The sequence below is a fragment of the Rhincodon typus genome, chromosome 32 (genome assembly GCF_021869965.1).
Source record: "Rhincodon typus isolate 14 chromosome 32, sRhiTyp1.1, whole genome shotgun sequence".
Taxonomy (NCBI): domain Eukaryota; kingdom Metazoa; phylum Chordata; class Chondrichthyes; order Orectolobiformes; family Rhincodontidae; genus Rhincodon; species Rhincodon typus.
This window is the reverse complement of record NC_063363.1, coordinates 2,420,537-2,445,316: the sequence shown is the minus strand read 5'-3', so window position 1 is coordinate 2,445,316 and position 24,780 is coordinate 2,420,537. Positions and strand designations below refer to the sequence as shown.

The 24,780-nt window shown below is 46.2% G+C and overlaps 1 protein-coding gene across 1 annotated transcript in view; it reads left to right on the top strand.

Moving 5' to 3' along the window:
- LOC109935469 (nectin-1-like) overlaps positions 1-24,780 on the top strand; it is a 335,855-nt gene that overhangs the window by 274,309 nt on the left and 36,766 nt on the right. Inside the window, exon 7 of the mRNA XM_048615348.1 lies at positions 12,820-12,904. Within this exon, the coding sequence (XP_048471305.1) occupies positions 12,820-12,904 (85 nt within the window). The remainder of the gene's footprint in view (positions 1-12,819; positions 12,905-24,780) is intronic.

The following is a 24,780-nucleotide window of genomic DNA, read 5'->3' as shown; positions in this document are numbered from 1 at the left end:
GGTCCCCTGTGACTGTGTCCACATTTGATTTGAACGGAGTTCTACAGGAATGTGGAACACTGTCAGAGAGAAGAATAATCACAGAGGACCAAGGTATAATGGAACCACAACTCATACCATCAGAAGGATTAATCCTTCACGGGTAGTTCACAGGGAGTGTTCCTCAAACAGAATTCAATCCTGTCCACATTAGGATCCACTTGATCTTGTGGGTGTGAGAGAGCTAGAGAGGTGGAAAAATTAAGGGAGGGAACTCCAGAGTTTGGGGCACAGGAAGCTAAGGGTACAGGCATCAATGAGAAGTAGAAAGATATCAGAGCATTGTGGAGGTGATGGACATTACAGAGATGGGGAGGATGAGAGCCCTGGAGAGAGATTTGAACATAAGGATTGGAATTTTCACCTTTCCCTAAGACTCAGTCTCTCTGATCAATCTCGTGTCCTTTCCCTGTGAAATTTATAAGTGCAGATTGTGTTCGTCAAACCTTTGAGACATGTTGTTGAAAAGTTTAAGACTTTGCCAATTTTGGTGCATGTGCAAGTGTTTTAAGAAAGCACATGAGCAATAAGGACCCACACGGTGCTGACAGGATCAGCGTTTGTGTCACTGAGTTTGACAGCTGTTTCTGAATTGTATTAGAAAAGATACCAAGTGACCAGGTTACCAGCAAATCACTCGCTCACGCAATCACAACACTCCCTCCCTCCCAATCCACTGCTTCCTATGTTCAGCCCCTCGAACCTGCTCCACTATTCTATCGAGTCATTGAGTCATACAGCACAGAAACAGGCCCTTCAGACCAACCCAAGTTTCCCAAACTAAACTAGTCCCACTTGCCTGCATTTGGCCCATATCTCTCTGAACCTTTCCTATTCATGTACCTGTCCAAATGCCTTTTAAATGTTGTAACTGTACCCACACCCACCGCTTCCTCTGGCAGCTCATTTCGTGGCTGATCTTTTGTATTTTGACTTCCACATTCCCATCTACCCCCTTCAGCCTTCGATTCCCTCTCAAACAAATGGCTGTTTACCTCTGTCTGTTTTCAAAATATTCAAAGACTCTGCCTTCTGAAGAGGAGCATTCTGAACTTGTAAAACACTCAGAGACAATAATTCTCCTCATCTCTGTCCTAACAAGGTAATCCCTAATTTTAAAAACACTGGCTGCAATTTCTGGGCTGATCCATGAGAGGAAACCCCTTTCCACACCTGCCTTGTCAAGGCCATTCAGCCCACTCTTTCCAACCTTTCCTCAGAAGTTAACTCACTCATTCCAGGTATCAGTCGAATAAATCTCCTCCGAACCACCTCCAGTTTGACTTCTGAGGAAAGGTTGGACAGACTGGGCTGAGGTTTCCACTGGAGTTTAGAACAGTGAGGGGTGACTTGATTGAAGTTGGTAAGATCTTGAATGGTTTCCTCCATCCCGTGCCCACCTGACAAGAAATGCTTTCTAAGATGATTGTGCAACTTTGGAACAGAAGGCCATAAAGGTGGAGGTTGGGGTTCATTGAATATTTTGAAGACAGTTGGATAGATTCTTGTTAGTCAGGGAAATCGAGTTTCATAGAATGCCTGCAGTGCAGAAGCCGGCCATTCAGCCCATCGAGTCTACACTGACCCTCTGAAGAGCATCCCTGCAACCCTGCATTTCCAATAGCTAACCCACCCAGCCTACTCATTCCTGGACACTACGGGGCAATTTAGTATGGCCAATCCACCTAGCCTTCACATCTTTGGATTTTGGGAGGAAACCGGAGCACCCGGAGGAAACCCACACGCACACAGGGAGAATGTGCAAACACCACACAGACAGTCGCCTGAGGCTGGAATCGAACCCAGGTCCCTGGCGCTGTGAAGCAGCAGTGCTAACCACTGAGCCACTATGCTGCCCTGAGTAGGTGGGAGCGTGGAGTTTTAAACACAAACAGATTAGCCATGACCTTACTGAATAGTGGAACAGATCTAGGGGACCAAATTGTCCATGTCTGCTCCGATTTGATATGTTGTATTTTTTTTATCAATGTGGAAACCATTCCTAGCACATATACATCCTTCCCTCAAAAACATACAGCTAAACTGCAGACAGTAGATGTCATCTTTTCAATGCCCTGAACAGCTGAAGCATAACATTGTTAATTTATGTTCACTTCCTATTGTAATCAAGGATAGTGTCCCACTGAGGATCCTGCAGTCTTCCAGACTCTATATTGAGTTCAATAACTTTCGGGCTTGAGCTCTCTTATGTCCCTACCCCAAACCCCACACCCCAGGCCTTGTTAACACACAGTCTGCTATTACACATAACCCATTGTCAGCCACTAACAGTCCCATTAATAGCTATCCACCGTCCTAGCCAGATTGTTATCTACTCCTTTGTCTGTCCAGCTGTTCTTCTCTCTCTCTGGGCTCTATCCCCACCTATTGTTTACTCCTTATCCCCTCCCCCACCCTATCTTCTGTTTATCACCCGACATTTTCCTAGCTATCATCAGTTCTGAGCAAGCGTCACCAGATCTGAAACATTAACTCTGATTTCTCTCCACAGATGTTGCCAGACTTGCTGAGCTTTTCCAGCAACTTCTGTTTTTAATCTGATTTACAGCATCCGCAGTTCTTTCGGGTTTTTTTTGACAGTGTCCCATCAGCCACCCTAATGATTTGCTCAAGCTGTATCCTAACATTTTGTGACTGATGCACTGGAATACCTGACGGAGAGTTCAGAATTCTGAATCATCAATAACTGAGTTACTAAAAACCCAAGTGGACAGTTAGGTGAATCCACTTTCCCAGAGAATGGGGAGAATGAGGAACTCACTCCCACAGGCTGGGACTGAGTACAATAATCCAGCTACACTGAAGGAGAAGCTGAATAAGTTCATGATGGAGAAACAGACATGGGAATAAACAGATAGGGTGAGATGAAGGGGATGAAGGAGGCACATGAAGAGCACAGATACCCACATCAACCAGTTGGGCCAAATGGCCTGTTTCTGCGCTGTACATTGAATGGGATTCCTATGTCGAGCACGTTCCCAACACTAACTGCTCGTGATGTGGCTGGATTCAGGGAGCTGCTAGATATCAGGGTCACCAGCAAAGGGAGTGAAAAGGGTTTAAATTTATCACCAACTCCTCACCAGGCCAGGCCGGGGCCCACAGAGACAGGGCTGGGCCCACGGAGACAGGGCTGGGCCCACAGAGACAGGGCTGGGCCCACGGAGACGGGCCGGGGCCCACGGAGACAGGGGCGGGGCCCACGGAGACAAGGCTGGGCCCACGGAGACAGGCTGGGGCCCACGGAGACAGGGCGGGGCCCACGGAGACAGGGCGGGGCCCACGGAGACAGGGCTGGGCCCACGGAGACAGGCCGGGGCCCACGGAGACAGGGCTGGGCCCACGGAGAGAGGACATTGGGATAGATAGTGAACGCAGGTGATTGGTTTCATCACATCATCATGTTGACTGTAGTGACTGCAGTAAAATTATGGAATAAAATGTGGGATGTGATCTGAATCATTGCTCGGTGAAGGTAGTAATTAATCATTCTTACACATTAATCTCTTTTAATTACCATTGTCTTCATTTGATATTTTTTAATTATCGAATTACGAAGCTTAGGCAGGCAGGTGCAGCGCAGTCACTGTACAAACATTCATCCGAGTTCAGAACTTCACTCAGTCCACTTAGATTCTGCTGAAAGGTCATTGACCCGAAAGGTCACTCTGTTCCTGTCACCACTGAAACTAGCGACTTGCCAAGTGTTCCTAGCATTTTCTGTTTTTATTTCTTATTTCACTTCTGCCACGTTTAGCTCTAGTGATTAGGAATCATGTCCACAGCTCTCCAAATCTACTACCCTCTCTATTTAAATAAGTGTGTTTCCATTAGCAGGAACTTGCATGTACAGGTAGGGACAGACACAGCTAAACACAGGCATACCGAACTCCGCCTATTCATTGTACGGGGCGGGGTGGAGGTGTACCCAGGACTGTCACCATGGTATTAGCACATCAACACCGACTGTGGGCCATCCCAGAACATTCAGTCATATTGCCAGCCTCCCCTCTGCACTCCCCCTTGGGGAGTGGGGGTAGGCTGCCAGTTTGGTGATGTACTGTCCCAGGAGAATCCCTCAGAGGAATTTCTGACGTTTGTACTTGTCACACAAAACAGGTATACCCAGGGACAGGTAAACCCATAGACAGGTAAACCCAGGGACAGGTAAACCCAGGGACAGGTAAAAATCAGGGACAGATAAACCCATAGACAGGTAAAAATCAGGGTCAGGTATACCCAGGGACAGGTAAAAGCCAGGGACAGGTAAACCCAGGGACAGGTAAACCCATGGACAGGTAAACCCATGGACAGGTAAACCCAGGCACAGGTAAACCCATAGACAGGTAAAAATCAGGGTCAGGTAAACCCATGGACAGGTAAACCCAGGGACAGGTAAACCCAGGGACAGGTAAATCCAGGAATGGTAAACACAGGGACAGGTAGCACTGACAATGATGTACAAAGATACAGATCAAAGCATGCAGTTGAGATAGACTCACACAGATATCCCGAGCACCTTTCTGAGTTTGATGTGGAGTTGGGTGTTATGAGGATTGTAATTATGGAAGATTGCAGTTTGATTTGTGAAGCTGTTTCCAAATAAACAGTATTTTGTACAACCTGAAGAGAACACAAGTTTCCAGACATTTTGGCCACATCCACAATTGCACAGGACTGCCAATCTGTTACAAGCAAAAGGCTGGGGACCTGCTAACAATACAATTACTCAGCCGTTGCTGCACCGTAGTAAACTTTCAAATGTATGCCTTTTTATTTACCTGAATGTGTGCCTCTGTGATTGTGGGTCTCCACACATTTCCTCTGGCCAGTGTTTTGCATTACTCAATGGCTGAACTGTGGAAATTAATGCTGTCTGTCTCCAGTTTCTTGCACTTTCCCCAAGCAACTTTGAGCTGACTATGTGTTACTCTTTCCTGGTACACTTTTCAAATTAAAGCTGACTTATTAGAAGTTAAGAATCAATTTCATGCTCCTTGCTCTTGATAAATTGCTGATGCTGTTGTTTGTGTTTCTATCAGTGCAGGGCAGCTGGTAATCTGAAAGGAATCAGTTTTACCATCACTGATATATCACCCTTCCAACAGAAAGCTGGGATAGGACTGTACCTCAGTCCTGAGGCTGCGTGTGTGTGACATTATCATTTCTGTATCCCGAGGAGAGTGACTGTAACTAAATCTCACAGAGCTGGCCAAATCCCTCCGCAGTGCGGAGATATGATTGCCTCTCTGCCTGAGACTCTCTTTCCAGTGAGGAACTGGAGGCTTTGGGAAATGATTGACCCAGGAAGGGCTTGGTTTTCTCTGGGAGCACAGCGTGATGTGAAAGGATCCGATAACAATCATTGCTGATTGAGAATCAGTGAGCAGAGTTAACAGCTCTTCGCTCATTTCGTCAGGGTCTCACTGAGAATTTTTAGGAGTGTTTTATGTTCAGCTTCTCTGGAGGGCATTTTTTAAAAATTATTGTAAACATAAGTGAACAATGCTGTCATCTCAGTAACCAGTCACCCAGAAAGACAACCCTCCAACATATTTCACTCAGAGAAAGTAGGAAATGCAGATGCTGGAGTCTGAGATAACAAGGTGTAGAGCTGGATGAACACAGCAGGCCAAGCAGCATCAGAGGAGCAGGAAGGCCGACGTTTCGGTTCAGGATCCGATGCTGCCTGGCCTGCTATGCTCCTCCAGCTCCACGCTGTGTTACCTCCAAAATATTTGCCTTTCTCCGATTCTGACCCCTTGGGTATTCTTGGTTATATTACACCACTGGTGGGGGATCAAGCCCACAACTCTGAAGTGCCGTCCCGAAATGTCTTCTTCCCTCCATCCCCTTGAAGCTTAAAGTCAACTTCTTTGATCTGCCTGGTGATAATTTGACCTGATTCTCTGATTCAGACTCTCTTTGATAACACTCCTGTCAAGCACCTTAAGAGGTTGTCTGGAGTATGGTGTGTAGTTCTGGTCTCCTTATCTGGGGAAGGATGTTCTGGTGATGGAGGGAGTGCAGTGAAGGTTTCCTAGACTAATTCCTGGGAAGGCAGGAATGACGTATGAAGAGAAACTGGATCAGTTGGGCCTATATTCACTGGACTTTAGAAGAATAATGGGGTATCTGATAGAAACCAATAAAATTCTAACAGGACTGTTCAGGGTAAATGCAGGAGAGATGTTCCCGATGACCAGGGAGTCCAGAACTAGTGGTCATAGTCTAAGGATATAGGATAGGCCATTTAGGACTGAGATGAGGAGAAATGGCTTCACCCAGAGAGTGGGGGTCCTGTGGAATTCTCTGCCACAGAAAGCGGTTGAGGCCAAAACGTTGAATGTTTTCAAGTGGGAGTTAGATATAGTTCATAGGACCAAAAGGACCAAAGGGTATGTGGAGAAAGTGGGAACAGGGGACTGAGTTGGATGACCCTCCATGATCATATTGAATGGCAGAGCAGACTCGAAGGGCTGAATGGCCTACTCCTGTTCCTATTTTCTATATTTCACTACACGAACAGTGCTATATTTCTGCAGATTATTGTTGCAATATCAGTATAAATAGATCGTGGGCCCTTGTGTAGTTGAATCAAAGAGCTCCAATCTGGCCTAAACAACACAAGGGAAGCATTTCTGAGGACAGCCATGAAATTTCTTACTGAGGCTCTAGAGAGGCTGTGTGGAAGGTTTATAAAGATGACAGCAGGTGTACAGCAGTATAACCTTCTCAGGAGAGGATTAACAGGCTGAGCCCTTCTCCATCAAAAAGAGGAGGCCAAGGAGTGTCCTAATTGAGGTTCTTAACATGATGAAAGGGTTTGATTGAGTAGTCACAGAGAGAAAATTCCCTCATGTGGGGAAAAGCAGAACTAGAGGACGTCTATATCAGATTATCACCAGGTGGTTAGCACTGCTGCCTCACAGCGCCAGGGACACAGATTCAATCCCACCCTTGGGCGACTGTGTGTAGTTTGCACATTCTCCCCATGTTTGCGTGGGTTCTCTCCGGGTGCTCTGGTTCCCTCCCACACTCCAAAGATGTACAGGTTCGGTGGATTAACCAAGGGAAATGCATGGCAATAGAGATGGGGGAGGATGCTTTCAGGGGGGTGATGTGGACTTGATGGGCCAAATGTCTGCTTCCACACCATAGGGATTTTATGATTTCTCTTTATCTGAAGAGTGCTGTAACTGAGAATCTTGGGCCCACAGAGAGTAGGTGAAGTGGGATCCAGGGGTTCAGGTAAATAATTCTTTCAAATTTGCGTGACATATAGACAAGGTGGTTAAGAAGGTGTTTAGCATGCTTGCTTTCATTTCTCAGTCCTTTGAGTATAGGAGTTGGGACGTCACGTTGAGGTTGTACAGGACGTTGGTGAGGCCTCTTCTGGAGCACTGTGTCCAGTTCTGGTCGCCCAGTTATAGGAAGGATATTATTAAGATGCAGAAGGTTCAGAAGAGATTTACCAGGATGTTGCTGGGTATAGAAGGTTTGAGTTATAACGAAAGGCTGGACAGGCTGGGACTTTTTTCACTGGAGTGTAGGAGGTTGAGAGGTGACCTGATAGAAGTTTATAAAATAATGAGAAGTATAGATAGACATCTTTTTCCTAGGATGGGGAATTTCAAGACTAGGGGGCACATTTTTAAGGTGAGAGGAAAGACATTTATAAAAGACATAAGGACAACTTTTTTACACAGAGCATGGTTTGCGTGTGGAATAAACTTCCTGAGGAAGTGATTGATATGGGTACAATTGCAATGTTTAAAAGGCATTTGGATAAGTACATGAATGGGAAAGGTTTGAAGGAATATGAGCCAGGAGCAGGCAGGTGGGACTAGTTTAGTTTGGGATTATGTTCAGCATGGACTGGTTGGACGGAAGGGTTTGTTTCTGTGCTGTGTGACCCTCTGACTTTATGTATATAAAGAGAAACTAGTCAGGTACACGAGGGAGAAAAGATTATGATATTCAATTCAAAGGAGGAAAATAAAACAACAGTGCAGACGTGGTGAGCAGAAGGGCTTGCTTTGAACCATATATCCTATGTAAATCCCTTTGCTGATCATTTTAATGAGGAACTTACCCAACTGCATAAATGGAGAAGTTAGTGTTTGAATCCAGATTAGATCTGGAGTCAGTAGTTCTGTTTCAGTTCACCATGAATTGGATGCAATGATCTGACATGAACTGATGTCTGTAGGTTTTCATAAGAGCAGAGATTGAGTAGATTCAGATTAGAGTTTAGAGAATGAGAGGTGATCTCATTGAAACGTAAAATTGAACAGGAGTTTGATGTCACAGGCAGTGTGAATGTATGCCCCCTGGCTGGAGAGTCTAATAGTCTCAGGATCAGGTGAATGACTGGTTTATGAGTGAGATGAGATGTTTCTTTACTCAAACGGTGTAAGTGTTTTGAATCTTTACCCTAGAGGGTTGTGGATTGGAGTGAACATATTTACTCCTTACCCTTGTTAAACCTCTTGCAGCCACGTGGTAAAGAGGGAGACCAATGTTCAGTCTTTACTCAGTTTTGCATTAACTCACAAAGTGAGACATTACAAATGGGAAGCTTCTAACTTTACAACCCACCACCAGTCTCATTAAGTGTCTCTTTATACCTCTTTGGAGTTCAAGTGCATGACAAATAAACTACTGAACTGCTGGATCATCCCTTAAAGGAGCACTCTAACAAATAACAAAAACTTTAACGGAAATGTATAAAGTTGAATTCAAAGACGGCTCCTGGGACTGATGGCACACTCCAACTCCCACAGTGCCCACTGATATTGGGGAGCCTCCAGCAGACTGTGTGGTCCCTCTCAGGGGGCACCTTAACACACACATCATCATGGACAAGGGACAGGCTATTGGGTCAGCTGAGACCTCAACTACCCACTCTGTGGACTTGTTAGCTGGCCAGGCCCTGAGGATGTCGTCTGATCAGCCCACCTCCCCTCAAATAATGACAAAGGGGCTGTAACCATTCAGAACCTACATTAATGTGGACCTTGGGCACTCCAATGCTGCAGAAACAGCTTGTGGTCTGTGAGTAACCGTAACCTATGGTTGTGTGAGACACATAGCTCTTTATATTCTTTTGAGTAAAACAATTAAACCAATACACCAACTCAGTAATATAGTACCCCTTAAAGGGGCAATTGTCTCTTTATAGGTGCCTAAGTCATTACTCAATAAGTGTCCCCACCTCAATGTATACAATTAATACCCATCCTCTATCCCACCCTTTACTCCCAATCCTCAACCCCTCTAACACCCCCCCATCTAACCCTCACTCCCTCCACATTTTATCAGCCATGGGACTCCCTGGTTTCATTCCCTCTCTGTCTTGGATCACAGAGCACATCCAAGCAGTTCTTTACAGAGTTGGTCAAATGTAGTTAAGAGACGGCTTGACAACAGCAATTTGCTTAAAAATGAACATTTATTGAGTAATAATAAAAGACAAAAAAAAAAGGAACATTTATTAAGTAAATAAAAAGAATGAAAAAAAAGGAAAAAAACAATAAGCCTCACGCCTTTTCACCTGTCGGGCCCCCTCGATCGAGGCTGGTCTGGAGGCTGAGCTTGCTCCTGGCATTGTTCACAATTCCAGTCCGAAGCAAAGTCCAATGACTTGGAAGAAAATCTCTCTCTCTCTTATACAGTGTAACAAACAGCTAGCACAAAGAAAGCAGATACAGAAGACGAACCACAGCAACAGAAAAAACAAGTTTGCAGGTGCCGTCTTCAGCCCATAAAGGAATGTTAACAAGACTCAACCAAGGTCATGCAGCTTGTCAAGTATCATCAACCATTTTAGCCATTCAGCCCAACCTATACAATCTATCTTCTCATGCAGCTGTTGAATATCATCATTAACTTTTAGCCCTTCGGCCCATCTTATACACTGTCCCAGAGGATTGCATTGTTACTGTGAGTTAGAAACAGTGATGCTCTGGCCTTTATGACAGCAGCACACATTGTCTTTGTACATTCATTAGAGAAAGACATGGATTTCTGTATAGCCTTTCACAATCTCAATGCTTCAAAGTACAGTACCTTTTTTCTTATTCATTCGTGGGATGTGGGTGTCACTATTTAGCCCAACTTCATTGTCTATCCCTAACAGTTTGGAGAAGGTGATGATGAACTGTGTCCTTGAACCGCTGTAATCCTTTAGGTGTAGGAGGATCCACATTGTTGGGGAAGGAATTTTGACCCAGCAGCACGGAAAGAACGGTGATAGAGTTCCAAGTCAGGATAGTGTTCCCTTGTATCTGTTGCCCTTGTCCTTCTAGATGGAAGTGGTTGTGGGTTTGGAAGGTGCTGTCTAAGGAGCCTTAGTGAAGTTCTGCAATGCAACTTGTAGATGGTACACACTGCTGTGACACAGTGCTAGGAGGTTATCAGAGGATACAGCAGGATATAAATCAGCTAGAACATTGGGCGGAGAAATATCAGTTGGAGTTTAATCCAAACAAGTGTGAGGTGATGCATCTTGGGAGATCAAGTGAAAGAGGAAAGTATACAGTAAATGGCAGGTCCCTTAGGAGCATTGACATACAGAGGGATTTGGGGTGCAAGTCCATAGCTCCCTGAGAGTGGCAACACAATTGGATAAGGTGGTAGAGAAGGCAGATGGCATGCTTGCCTTTGTCAGTCAGCGCACTGAGTTTGAAAGTTAGTGAGTCATGCTGCAGCTGTATAAAACTTTAGTCAGGTCACATTTGGAGTATTGTGTACAGTTCTGGTCACCACGCTGTGGGAAGGAAGTGGAGGCTTTGGAGAGGATGCAAGGGACATTTACAAAGATATTGCCTGGATTGGAGTGTATTAGCTAGAAGGAGAGGTTGGACAAACTTGGATTGTTTTCATTCACGTGTTGGAAGCTGAGGGGCAACCTGATAGAAATATATTAAAATTATCAGATAGTCAGAATCTTTTTCCCAGGGTGGAAATATTAAATACAGGAGGCATAGGTTTAAAGTGAGGTGGGGGTGAGTTTAAAGGAGATGCATGAGGCACATTTTTTACACACTGGGTGGTAGGTGCCTACAATGTGCTGTCAGGGGAGGTGGTAGAAACAGAAAGGATAGCAATGTTTAAGAGGCATTTAGACAGACACATGAGCAGGCAGGTAATAGAGAGATACAGACCGTGTGCAGGCGGATGGGGATCATTTAGATGGGTATCATGGTCGGCACAGTCATGGTGGGCTGAAGGGCCTGTTCCTTGCTGTACTGTTCTGTATTTTATTTCTATATAATTTACCCCCTCTAATCCTCACCCTTCAACTCTTTACCCTTTTTAATCCACTCCCCCTCCTACCCCCAACCCTTATATCCTCCAATTCCTTTCAACTCCATCCCCCCACCCCTCATTACTTCATCTCCTCACCCACTCCACCCCTCACTACTTCCATCCCTCCCCTCCATCCCTCACTACCTCTATTCCAATTATAATTCCTCAGCCAACGTCACAAAAAAAAGATGAAATGGTCTGTATCACATTGCTGCATGTGGGATCTTGCTGTACGACAGTAGGCAGCTGCACACTCCAAAAATACCTCAGAGACAGTAAAGAGCTCTGAGATGTCCAATAATCGTCTAAAGCATAAATATAAGCCTTTCGTCCTTTGCTTTCATCTTGTCTTTGGTTCTTTTGCCAGTTTTCCATGTGTCATCTGATTGAAAGTCTTATTGAAATCCAGTGCCCCACAGCCCCTCCCTTCGCCTGCGGCCTGTGTTCGTTGCCACTTTGTTAAAAATAAATTCAGGTTTGTCTTGATTTGTGAAATCCAGGCTGACAGTCTGTCTTAGATTGTCCTCAATGCTCTGGTTGTCCTTAGCAACTGATGGTTGAATTTTCCTGCATCACCTCCCAATCCACTCTGTGTGGCCATTCTCTAAACAAGTCCCAGAATGTTGCCACCAGGCGTTCTGCCAGCACATTCTGGAATCCCCTAGAACTTCCCAAGTCAGTTCCATTTGGCCCAGGTGAATTGATTCACTCAGAGTTAGTCAGGCATGAGTGATAGGAAAGCTAATTTTACTATAGAGATAACAAGGTGTAGAGCTGGATGAACACAGCGGGTCAAGCAGCATCAGAGGAGCAGGAAAGCTCCTCCTTTTGCTGAATAAGGGTCTAGGTCCCGAAACGTCAGCTTTCCTGCTCCTCTGATGCTGTTTGACCTGCTGTGTTCATCCAGCTCTACACTGTGTTATCTCAGATTCTCCAGCATCGGCAGTTCCTACTATCTCTGAAACTAATTTTACTATAGTCTGTCTCTCTGGGCACATCTCATGGTCCATTGAAGTGCTGCACAGAATAATAGTATTATCATGGGGTCATAGCCCAATATCTCACTGAGCTATGAGCTATAAGACTGGGGATTCTTACTGTCACTCCATGTGGGCCAGTAATTACAACAATTGATTCAGTGTAAACAGCAGGAGAGTAGGATTAACACCAATCAGTGACAGATGGTTAAATGAATGAGGAGCACCTATGAAGCATTGCACAGTAGCAGGGATTAGTGATGCAGCAAGTGTAGGAGCCATCAGCCAGCAGGACAGGGATGGGGCTCGGCCCATGATGAACATTGAGAGACGGTTCGAAAATGAGAGACTTCAAACACACCAACAAGTCTCCCCCCACCCCCCGCCTGCCCTCTTCCACCCAGAATCCATGGGATTGTCTGCAGCAGCTGTTCCCTGAAACTGAAATCTTTGTTTCTGTCACAAACAGGATTGACCTCCCTCCATCCCATAAACCACCAGCCCCCGAAAAGAAGACAGAGATGAAGAGTCACCTGACGGCAGACGATATTCAGGTAACACGGCGGGGGGGCGGGGTGGGTGAAGGCTGGTAACCAGCTCCTGAGAGAGTGATACTGTCCAGCCCATGGTCTGTAGAGTGGGCTCAGAGAGCACAGGTATACAGTCACCTGAGACCCATGTTGAACAGTCAGGAGAAAAATGGCTTTTGCGGAGTAAATTAATTTCCTTTCTTCATCCAGGGATGTGGCTGGGTCAGTATTTGTTACCCAAACTTAATTGTCCCTTGAACTGAGTGACTTGCTAGTGCCACTTCAGAGGGCAGTTAACAGTCACTTTGCTGTGAGCCTAGATACACATGTAGGCCAGACCAGGTGAGGACAGCAGATTCCTTCCCTGAAGGAGACTAGTGAAGCAGATGGGCTTTTCTAACAATTGACAGCAGTAACATAGTGACCATCATTAAACCCGTGTTCCCAGAACACTAACCCGGGTTCCTGAGTGACTCATCCACACTAACACCTCGCTGACCTCGTGCATGGAGCCTGGTGTAGGGAAAGGGGCCTGATTGATTATTCCAGTGGCTGATTCCGGGAGCTCCACATTCCAGAACATCTTGGAGAGGGAGAAGAGCAGATTGTCCATAACTGTAACTGAGATCAGGATTTCAGTCACATGGAGAACCTGAAATTATCATCCTCTGAACAGAGTCAGGCAAAGGTAGGTTGAATGGAGAAGGATTTCAGTTGAGTTAATGAGGAGAAGCTGGATGATTGGTGAGCAAAGGGACATAGATTACAAGTAATTTCTCAAAACTAAGGATGAAACCTAAAGAAATGTCTCTCTGTAGAGGGTTGTTATGATCCAGGATGTGCAGCCTGAAAGGGCATTGGGAGCAGATCCAATGGGAACTTCCAAAGTGAATTGGAGAAATAGTAGTGGGTCACAGGGAATGAGCAGGAGGGTGGGTCTCATTTGACAGCTGTCTCAGTGAGCCGACACAGCAACAATGGGCCAAATGGCACCCATTCTGCCGCAGTGAAGAGCCAGCACAGCATAGGCTGGAGGTGGCAGCAACAAGTGCCCAAGGCGCAATCCACAGGGAGGAGGGAGAGCTAGAGAATAGGCCCAGGGCCACGTCAGCCACCAGCTGCAAGGGGAGAGTGGACTGACCCTGCACAGGACGGGCACTGGGTAGGGGGCAGGCACTGGGTAGGGGGCAGGCACTGGGTAGGGGGCAGGCACTGGGTAGGGGGCAGGGAAATGGGTAGGGGGCAGGGAACTGGGTAGGAGGCAGACACTGGGTAGGGGGCAGGGCACTGGGTAGGTGTGGCACTGGGTAGGGGGCAGGCACTGGTAGGGGACAGGCACTGGATAAGGGTCAGGAAGCTGGTGCATGAAGAAGGGAATTACTCACAACAGGAGAGATAAGAACAGGAATTGTCCCTCAGCTGCTGAAATCAATTCTGCCATTCAGTTAATTTATGTTGGATCCCCACTTACCAGCAAGGACCCACACCCCAACCTCATCCAAACATAAAACCTCCAATATAAAACTCTGCAATAAGGACTTTGAGCTACAAGCAGCTCATTCAGGGACTGACCAGTTTGCATTTCACTTGTTTAGTATTGGAAACCCATTCTGTAGTTTTAACAAATTCACTGTTTCCCCAGACCAGCCGAAGCATTTCTTTGTCCATTGTATGCCACATCCTCCACTGTATTCTTCAGGGGAATATTTTTAAATGAATCACAGACTAAATGAGTGACACTCAGTTATGTTCCAGAAATATAAATGTTGGTAAAATTTGATACTGGAACAGCCTTTACTCAGCCCTGTATTCATTTACAGAGTGAAACATTACAAGCATAGACTTCCTAACTCAACTACATTGCAGCTCCAAAGCAACTCTTTATACTGAGGGAGTGCTCCTCTATGGTGTGGCCATCTTTTGGTTGAGATTTTAAACTGGGAACATATTTGCCCCCTCGACTGGATCTTAAAGATCTTATGGCAAAGTTCAAGCAGGAGAGGCTCCCCGAAGTCCTGGCCAACACTTAGTTAGCCAACATGAATCCTCAGCCAAACCAGATTATTGGTCATTTATCACATAGCTCTGTGGGATCTGCCACTTTCTTACATTGTAGCATGTTTGACAAATTGATTGGATATTTTGAGGATGTAACTAGTAGAGTTGATAAGGGGGAGCCAGTTGAAGGTATTTGATAAATTCCCACTTCAGAGATCAGCATGTAAAATTAAAGTGCATGATTTGCAGATAGTGTACTGACATGAATAGAGAGCTGGTTGGCAGGCAGGAAACAGAGAGAAATAAACAGATCATTTCTAAGCGGTTGTGAGTGACAAGTGTGGTCCTGCAGGGATCAGTGCTCAGACCCCTTTCTCAGATAAAGAAACCAAAACTGCACACAGTCCTCCAATTTTGGTCACTCCCTGTACAATTGCAGCCAGACATCTCTGCTCCTGTAGTTGAATCCTCTCACTATGATGACCAACATACCATTTGCTTTCTTCACCCTCTGTTATATGTTTACTGTCAGTGACTGGCGTACAAGTACACCCAGGTCTTATTGGGGTCACAGTCTGAGGATACAGTGTAGTTTATTTAGGACTGAGATGAGGAGAAATGTCTTCACTCAGAGAGTGGGGAACCTGTGGAATTCTCTGCTGCGGAAAATGATTTAGGCCAAAACATTGAATATTTTCAAGAAGGAGTTAGAGATGGTTCATAGGACTAATGGGATCAAAGGATTAATGGTGAGAAGGTGGGAACAGGGGGCTGAGTTGAATGATCAGCCATGATCATATTGAGTGGGAGAGCAGGATCGAAGGGCCAAATGGCCTCCTTCTGCTCCTAGTTTCTATGTGTCCATGTTTCAGATAGCTGTCTGGATATTGGGGTCATGCCCTTAGTCAGTGTGGGACCCTCAGAGGGTGACAGTGGTTTTGTTTGGTCTGACCCAGTACCCACACCATGCCCTAACCAGGCAGCACCCCAGCTTCTGCTGAGAGTGAGCCAATGGCCAGTAGTGGATGAGGGTGGACAGGGTCTGCAGGCCTGTCTGTAACAAGGGGGAAGAGCTGAGCTCAGTCTGTCTGCCCACACTCCCTTTCCTCCCTGCTGCAGCTCCACAGGGAGGAAGATGATCTTGGGTCGATTGGAAACACTGTGAAAAAGACCAGGCAGATTGGAAATGAGAAAACATAATATAACAAAATAAATCACTGGAAGGAATATTACCCTAAAGCAAAGAGATTACAGAACAGCAGCTGAATAAAGCAGCAAGCCAGTAGACTGTGTCCAGCCAATAACCAGCTTTCACTGATTGAAATGTTTACAGGATTAATGGAGCAATATTATCACAAAGAGACATTTTCCTGCAGAGACAGTTCCAGCTAATGAACAGTTTTTACACCTCCACGTTCAGAACCAGTTATCTGTCAACGAGGGGCTGCGATTGGAAACTCAAGTTCCTTAAGGACCTCCACGCCCTCCCCATCCTGGCTCAGTGTCGACCCATCTCAGCCAGGACTTTCAGTGAAGGCCCAGGTCAGAGGCCACACAACACCAGGTTATAGTCCAAAAACAGGGTTATTTGAAATTGCAAGCTTTCTCAGCACTGCCCCTTTGTCAGGTCACTTCACCTACGAAAGCTTGTGATTTCAAATAAACCTGTTGGACTATACCCTGGTGTGTGATTTCTGATGTCCAACACCAGCACCTACACATCAGTGAAGATCCAGACACATAGGGTCCAACTGGTGAGGGAGGGGGCAGTCGGTGAGGGAGGGGGCAGTCGGTGAGGCAGGGCGCAGACACTGAGGGAGGGCGCAGACGGTCCAGGCACTGAGGGATTGCAGGCCATGTGCTATAAGTTGACCTGAGGGAGGGAAGCCCAGGATTTTGACCCAGCGACACTGAAGGAACAGTGATATATTTCCAAGTTAGGATGGTGAGTGAGATGGGAACATGCAGGAGGTTGTTGGAGCTGATGGTGGGTTTGGAAAATTGTCTTTCCTCCTCTGCCCCATTCTGCACAGCAATGTCCCCCGGTACCTGCCCCCCCCCCCCGGGCCCCCCCCCCCCCCCCCCTCCCCCCCCCCCTCCCGACTGCCCCCCCCCCCCAGCATCTGCCCCCATTCTCAGTGACTGCCCCCACTCCCCAGTATCTGCCCCCATTCTCAGTACCTGCCCCCACTTCCCATCCCCGGGGTCTGGCCAAGCCCCTTAGTATCTGGTTACACTCCCAGTGTCAAGGCCTGAGAGATCACGCTCGTACTGGGGGTGTGTGGGGTTTTGCTCCATTTTGTTCTGTATCTCTCAGGCCCCACTGCCTCTGTAGAAGCTGCCAAATCTCCGAGCTGACAGTGGAGAGTCAGATATACAACTCGTGCCGGTTGGCTGACAGGGAGGCAGCTTCCTCCCTGGAGGTTGTAAACTAACGCACAGGTTCTGCAGGAATCAAGTGAAACATTTAGCTCAGTGTCAGGAATATTGATTTGCTCCAGTACATGTCGTAAACATGGAAACATGCGCGATTTGCAAAAGCTGCTCAGTCATTTGCTTCTCTGTTCATCACAAAAGCAGCCTGAGAAGGACTGACCGTGCCTCATATACTGGCTAAAATAACCTCACTGAATTGAAAACTGCAGTTACGGTACTGATTTGAGCTAAAGATTGAGTGAACCCTGTATCTCACAGAGCAGTCTGGTAGATCTTGCTTCCTCTACTCTTTCCTGAGCTGTGGGTGTCACTGGCTGGGTCAGGATATGCTGTCCCTCCTTCACTGCCCCTTGAACTGAGTAACCTGTTCCGCCATTTCAGAGGCAACCATGTTTCTGTGGGACTGGAGTCACATGTAGGCCAGACCAGGGATGGACGGCAGATTCCTTCTGTAAAAAACATTAGTGACCACAGAATCCCTAAAGTGTGGATGCAGGCCATTTGGCCCATACTGACCCTTCAAAGAGCTTCCCACCCAGACCCACCCCATCCCTGTAACCATGCATTTCCCACGGCTAACCCACTTTATCTGCACATCCCTGGACACCACGGGCAATTTAGCATGGCCAATCCATCTAACCTGCACATTTTTAGACTGTGTGAGGAAACCCACGCAGACACGGGTAGAATGTGCAAACTCCACACAGACATTAGCCCAAGGCTGGAATCGAACCCAGGTCCCTATCATTGTGAGGTAGCAGCACTGACCTCTGAGCCACCACTTAAATAAACAGACATTGTTGGAGAAACTCAGCAGGTCTGGCCGCATCTGTGGAGAGAGAAACAGAGATAACATTTTAAATCTAGAATGACTCTTTTTTGGAACATTAATGATCGTACAGTGTTTTTAGACAATAGACATTGTGGACACTATTATTGACACTAGTTTTACGTTCCAGATTTATTCATTGAATTTAGACACTACTAGATTTTGTCATGGGATTTGAACACATGCCTTAAGAGAATGCCCTCAATTACTAGTCCAGTGACAATCGATTTTCCCCAGATGGTTCTAAGAGCATTAGGGTACACCATTGCAGCTATGAATCATACACAGCCACCTCCTGAGCGTGTCATCTTCTGGTCAGTGCAGCTCAGTCCCTGAACTGCTCATTTGTTTCACTATGGGTCTAGTGGTAACTTTACCTCTGAGTCTGAAGGTCACAGGTTCAGTTCCTACTCCAGAACTTGAGGGCACAAAGTAAATGAAAGTTAACCCATACAGTGCTGTGGTTTAGATGTGATGTTAAACTCAAGCCTCTGATTTTTCTCTCAGGCAGATATAAAGGTCCTGGAGAATGATTTCCAAGCAGACAGAGGAGTTCTCCAGAGTGCACTGACCAATATTTATCCTTCCATTAACATCACAGCAACAGACAATCTGGTCACCATCACATTGCTGTTTTGGGACATTTCCTGAGACTGCCACATTCCCTGCATTAAATTTCAAAAGTATTTTATTAGTTGTAAAGTTCTTTGGGGCTTCTGATGGTCACGGAAAGTGCTACATAAATGCAAGTCTTCCTTTTCCCCCAACGTTCTTTGTGATGCAGAACTTGACCATGAATTGTCAGACTGCTCGGATAGGCTCTATATGAGCAAAAGCTGCCATGGTCCAGCTGTCTCATCAGACAGAGTGAGAGAGGTGATTGGTGGGAAGCTTAACTTGATGGTCACCCACCTAAGGAAAGGTTGAGAAAGCAGAACCTTCACAGTAACCTCTCTCAGTGCAGGGCTCAAACCCATGCTGTGGGAATCACTCTGCACTGTAAACCAGCTGTCCAGCCAACTGAGCTAAAACAGACCGCTGTGACAATACTGTGGCTTTAATAGGTGTGTCTTGTCGAGGTTTCTTTTAGAGAGAGATTGGGGGACAGGTGTCGAGCAGTCTAGGAGAAGATAAACAACTTGTGAGGCCTTGGATTTTTTTTAAAAGTTGGAAAAATAGAAGCAGCCTGAATGGGTGTGGTCAAACTCTCTCAGATCCAGGATTGTTAGTTAGCTTTTGGCAGTTGTTGCTGGGGTCTCAGCAGGGGTGAAAGACCATGAATTTCTCCCAGCTGCTACATTCTCTCTCTCTCTCTCAGGAGCTGCTGCATGTATCACTTTCTTGCTGATAGGATTGCACATGAGACAATCTGTTTTTCTGAACTTGCCTTTTTGCCAAGAGTGTGTATATGGGATGTTACTATATTGGAATAGTTACTGTTTAGTAGTAAAATAATCTATTATTCTGTTAAGTTTTCCAATAGAGTTAAGTTTTTCCAAGCTCCTCTTTCTGTTAAAAACTGAAAGAACTGCGGATGCTATAAATCAGGAAGAAAAACAGAAGTTGCTGGAAAAGCTCAGCAGGTCTGGAAGCATCTGTCAAGAAAAAATCAGAGTTAACGTCACCAGACTCCAAACATTAACTTTGATTTTTCTTCACAGATGCTGCTAGACCTGCTGAGCTTTTCCAGCAACTTCTGTTTTTCTTCCTCTTTCTTTTGTTGTATTTTAATAATAGTTGTTTGAATAAATTGTGTTTTGCTTAATGTCAAGTAGTTTGACCATTCAATTTGCATCTGGAACACAGTAACTCGCATTTACCTTTGAAATAAGAAAAAATTAGGGGCTAGGCTACCTTCTTAATATATTTTGAGGGGGTCTGGTGTGGTCTGGTCTGGACCATAACACCCCTCTCTATACAAATACTGACTCAGCAAAACATCTTCATGGGACCATGATTGACTCAGGAAGTTCCTCAGGTCCCAACACCCAATTCTCAGTCAGGACGTTGCGCCAATGAGCTTCAGTGAAGAGGTAACTTGGCATCTTTTAAAAAACAGCACCTTGCATTTACATAGCTCCAATTATAGCAGCGTAGTAAGATCCCCCAAATCCCCCAACCAGGAGCATTACAAAACAAAATTTGACACAACACCAGTACGAAGATATTAAGGCATGTGACCAAAAGCACCATCACAGAGGTAGTTTTAAAGCAGGGTATTAAACAAGGAGGGTGAGGCAGAGGGTCATAAGGTTGAAATTCCAGAGCTTGGGACCTGGGTAACAGTAGGCACTGTCACCGATAGTGAAGGGATGAAAGTCAGGGAGGCAATATTACCTGAGCACAGAGGTCTGTAAGGTTTGTGGGGCTACCAGGATTTAAATACAAGAACAATTTGAAAACAAATTGAGATATTGTCAGATGAGGAGCTAGTTTGGATTGTCCAGGGCTCCCAACCCAATGAAGTGCCTGAGGAGTTGGAAATGGAGTCTACCCCACTGAGAGGTTCTGTAGGAACCTCTATCAAGGCCTTTTCAGACAATTATTACATTCCAAAGTGAGATAAAAACAATTACTTTATAGTTTGAGTTGACCAACAAGTGGGGAGTTGGGATTTAACAGTTTTGAAACACAATTTCAGGTGAGTAGATATGGTCAGAGGAAACTGTGTGGCACCACAGACCACAGTAATGTGTAGCCTTCCTGCAGTGACCTAGTCAGCTCACTGATTAGAGATCACGGAGAGATTGAGAAGGAGTGTCCTTCACGATAAGCTCAACCGGTGGTTCAGTTGGCCGCACAGCTGCTTTGTAATGCAGGGCAATACCAACAGCATGGGTTCAATTCCCACAGCAGCTGAGGTTAGTGTGAAGGGCTGTCCTTCTCAATCTCTCCCTTCACCTTAAGGCATGGTGACCCTCAGGTGGCAACCATCTGTCTCTAACCTGAGAGCAGGACTATGGGGACTTTACCCGTGGTGATGAACATCAACTGTGAGTCACTTACTTTTAAGTAAAAGATTTGATGTGGGTGATGCATTTCTTCATGCTTGTGGCTGTAGCTGATTTGCATTATGGCCAGCAGTTTTCCCTTGCTTCAATACTTTGCAGTAAAATAGTAACTGACACAGACTATAAGAAACCAAATAAAAGGGAGCCATGGGATTCTACCAGAGAATTGTTCAGAACTGAACTCCATGCAGTTGAATTTATGAGAAGGAGCAATTTAGCTTTGAATAGATATTAAACTCACAGGAGAGAGAGGGGTTGGGGAGGGAGGGGGAGGTGGGGAAGAGAGAGAGATGGAGGAGTGGATAGACAGAGAGGGAGAGAGGGAGGGAGGGGTAGGAGGGGGCCAGAGAGAGAGAGAGACAGAGAGAGGGAGGAAAGTGTGGGGAGAGGAGAGAGAGAGGGAGAGAAGGAGTGGGGGAGAGGGAGAGAGAGACAGAGAAGGAGGAGGAAGGGGTGGGGGCGAGAGGGAGAGAGGAAACATTCATGTCCTGACTGGTGGTCTCATTTGGTCACGTTGTGACTGTAACATTTAATTGCTGCTTGGTACATAATTAAATTACGGCCTTCATTTGTAGCAAATTACTATTAAGTATCTCGTTTAAGGAAGAGTTGAGCAATTAGAATAACTGCTGATTAGATTCATTGGGCAGAAATCAATGACTCAGCCACTAGAGAGCACTCCATCATATCTGTAACAAAGACTTCAAACCTCCTCTTCTGAGGTTACCCTGTGATAGTGTTTGGGTCTCTCTGGGTGGCTCAGTCTCTTGGCTATTCACCCATAGGGCAAATGCTAGCCTAATGTGCCCTCTGCAGGCATGCATGGCAACAGCAGCTTTAGTTATGTAGCATCTTTAGTGTGGGAAAATGTCCCAAAATGACACTTTATAGGTGAAATTGTCAAACAAAATTTGCCATTGAGCTACATAAGGAGATTTAAGACAAGTGACCAAAAGCTTTGGTAAAGAGATCAGTTTTAAAGAAGATCTTAAAAGAGGAAGGGGTGAAAGAGAGAGGTTTGGGGAGGGAATGTTTACAGCCCAGGCAGCTGGCGGTGCAGACACTCACGATAAATCAATTAAAATCATGGAGGCTTAATATATTGTGACAGCCCAATATACAGCCCTCCTCTGCTCGTCAATGTGAATACTATTGGTCAGTAATGGCTGCCTGTGCTTGAGGAAGCGTCAGTGAGTTGGACAGCAGAGAGATTAGAGTCGGGGAGAGATGAGATCACATGCAGGGTTTCACCGACACCAACGAGAACTTTGTGTTGCCAGAGCAGGAGCCGGTGCCAGTCACCAAAGACAGAGCAGGAGCTGGTGAACGGGCCTTGGTGTGAATTCAGAGAAGGACGAGTTTTGGATCCCCCTCTGTCTCTGTGATTTCCTCTGCTGTCTACCGCACTAACACATCCTGAACAACCAGCCAAGCACAGAGGACAACATAACAAGTGAACGCAAGATGGGCCAAATGGCCTCCTTCAGCACTACAACAGTCCGTTGATTCTGGGAAAAATGTTGGGCTTTTATAATATATTATACTGTCCAGCCCTCTGGGATCTCTGCTGCAAATAGTCCTGGCCTTTTCTGCTTCCAAGATTCTAATGCACTCACCATTAGTTATGGAGATGCTGGAGAGTCATGGAGTTTGGAAGGTGGGAAGACAGTCAGAGGAGACAGGACTTATCAGGCCCAGAGTGAAAATTCCACCAGCGACGCAGGATCTTCATTAGGAATGAGAGCTTGAGTCTTCTCAGCCACTGGCTAGCCCAGGAACACCAGGATATTGGGATCAATAAGGTTTGCTAATTAATAAGGTCTAGCCTTGGACAGCTCATTGTGAAGAGGATGTCAAGGTCTTTTCCAGCTCCACCCTCAGCAATTGCCTGGAATTCCACAGAGAGAGCTGGGCATGGCCAGGCAGTTATAGCTCCGCAGTGTGGGGGCATCTCCAAAACGTAAAACTCCCATTGGTTCCTCACTCACGCCCTCACTGTCAGTAAAGTCAGTCCAACTTCTCTCCCAGGGATAAGGAACTTCACAGTGTGAATAGATCAGAGAAGCTAGGATCATTCTGGGAGGAGAGAAGGTTGGCAGGATATTTGTTAGGGATGTTCAAAATCACAAGACGCCAGGAGAGAATAGACTGGGTGACACTGTTCCCCTTGGCAGAAAGACCCAGAGGCAGAGGACTTAGGTTTGAAGTAACTGGCAAACAAATCGGTGACAACACCAGGGGAAGATTTTTTTGATGGAGTGAATGGTGAGAATCTGGAATTTTAATTCTCCTGTGGGATGTGGGTGTTGCTGACTGGCCAGCAATTTTTTGCCTGTTCCTAGTTGCCTTTTGAGAAGGTGGGGGTGAGCTGCCTTCTTGCTGCAGTCCTCCTGCTGTAGGTTGACCCACAATGCCATTAGGGAGGGAATTCCAGGATTTTGACCCAGCGACAGTGAAGGAACGGTGATATATTCCCAAGTCAGGATGGTGAGGGGCTCGGAGGGGAACTTTGCAGGGGGCCGGTGTTCCCATGTATCTGCTGCCCTTGTCCTTCTAGATGGAAATGGTCGTGGGTTTGGAAGGTGCTGTCTGAGGATCTTTGGTGAATTTCTTCAGTGCATCTTGTAGATGGTACACACTGCTGCTACTGAGCGTCGGTGGTGGAGGGAGTGGATGCTTGTGGATGTGGTGCCAATCAAGTGGGGGCTGCTTTGTCCTGGATGGTGTCAAGCTTCTTGAGTGTTGTTGGGGCTGCACTCATCCAGGCAAGTATTCCATCACACTCCTGACTTGTGCCTTGTAGATGGTGGACAGGCTTTGGGGAGTCAGGAGGTGAGTTACTCCCTGCAGGATTCCCAGCCTCAGACCTGCTGTTATAGCCACAGTGTTTATGCGGTGAGTCCAGTTGAGTGCCTGGTGAATAGTAACCTGCAGGTTGGTGGCGGTGGGGGATTTACCTGTGAGTGAGGGAGAGGCAGGTTCATCTGCAGCTTTCAGCGAGGTCTGTTTAATTATCTGAAGAGAAAAGATCTGTGGGATGTGGGAATAATACAGGGTGTGGGTCTAACAGAGTTGGAAAGGGCCAGTATGAATATGATGGGCCAAATGGCATCATTCTAGGCTCAGCCAGGGATGAAATTGAAGCGGTCTCCTCAAATGATGCAAATACAGCCCAAGCTACAGCCTCTGAGCTTCGATCCTATCAGATCACACAGGAATTTGGTTGCATTAAGGAAAATAAAGAACATTTGGTCTGACAGCCACTGGCACTCCAGAAATCATTAGTTCTGATCTCAAATGCTGTAAACGATTGTTATCCGTTGTGTGAAAAACATTTGATTTCCCTCAGGTGCTATTTGTGTTAAAATCAAAAGCCTGCCCATAAAATACAAGGAGATGGTTTTGGTGAATTTAGCTCATTGTTACTCTCCCAGCCCCAGCCAGACCCTGATGGTCACGGCTGTTGCAATGGTAACACCCACCTTTGGTGTGGACACTGAAAGGAAACCAAAGAAACAGCAGCTTCATGATTCTTTGTTCGGAATTTGGTTCCAGCTTCCAGACTCTGGGTATGGGAGGGCCGCACCGTCGGAGGGTCAGCGCTGAGGGAGCGCCGCACCGTCGGA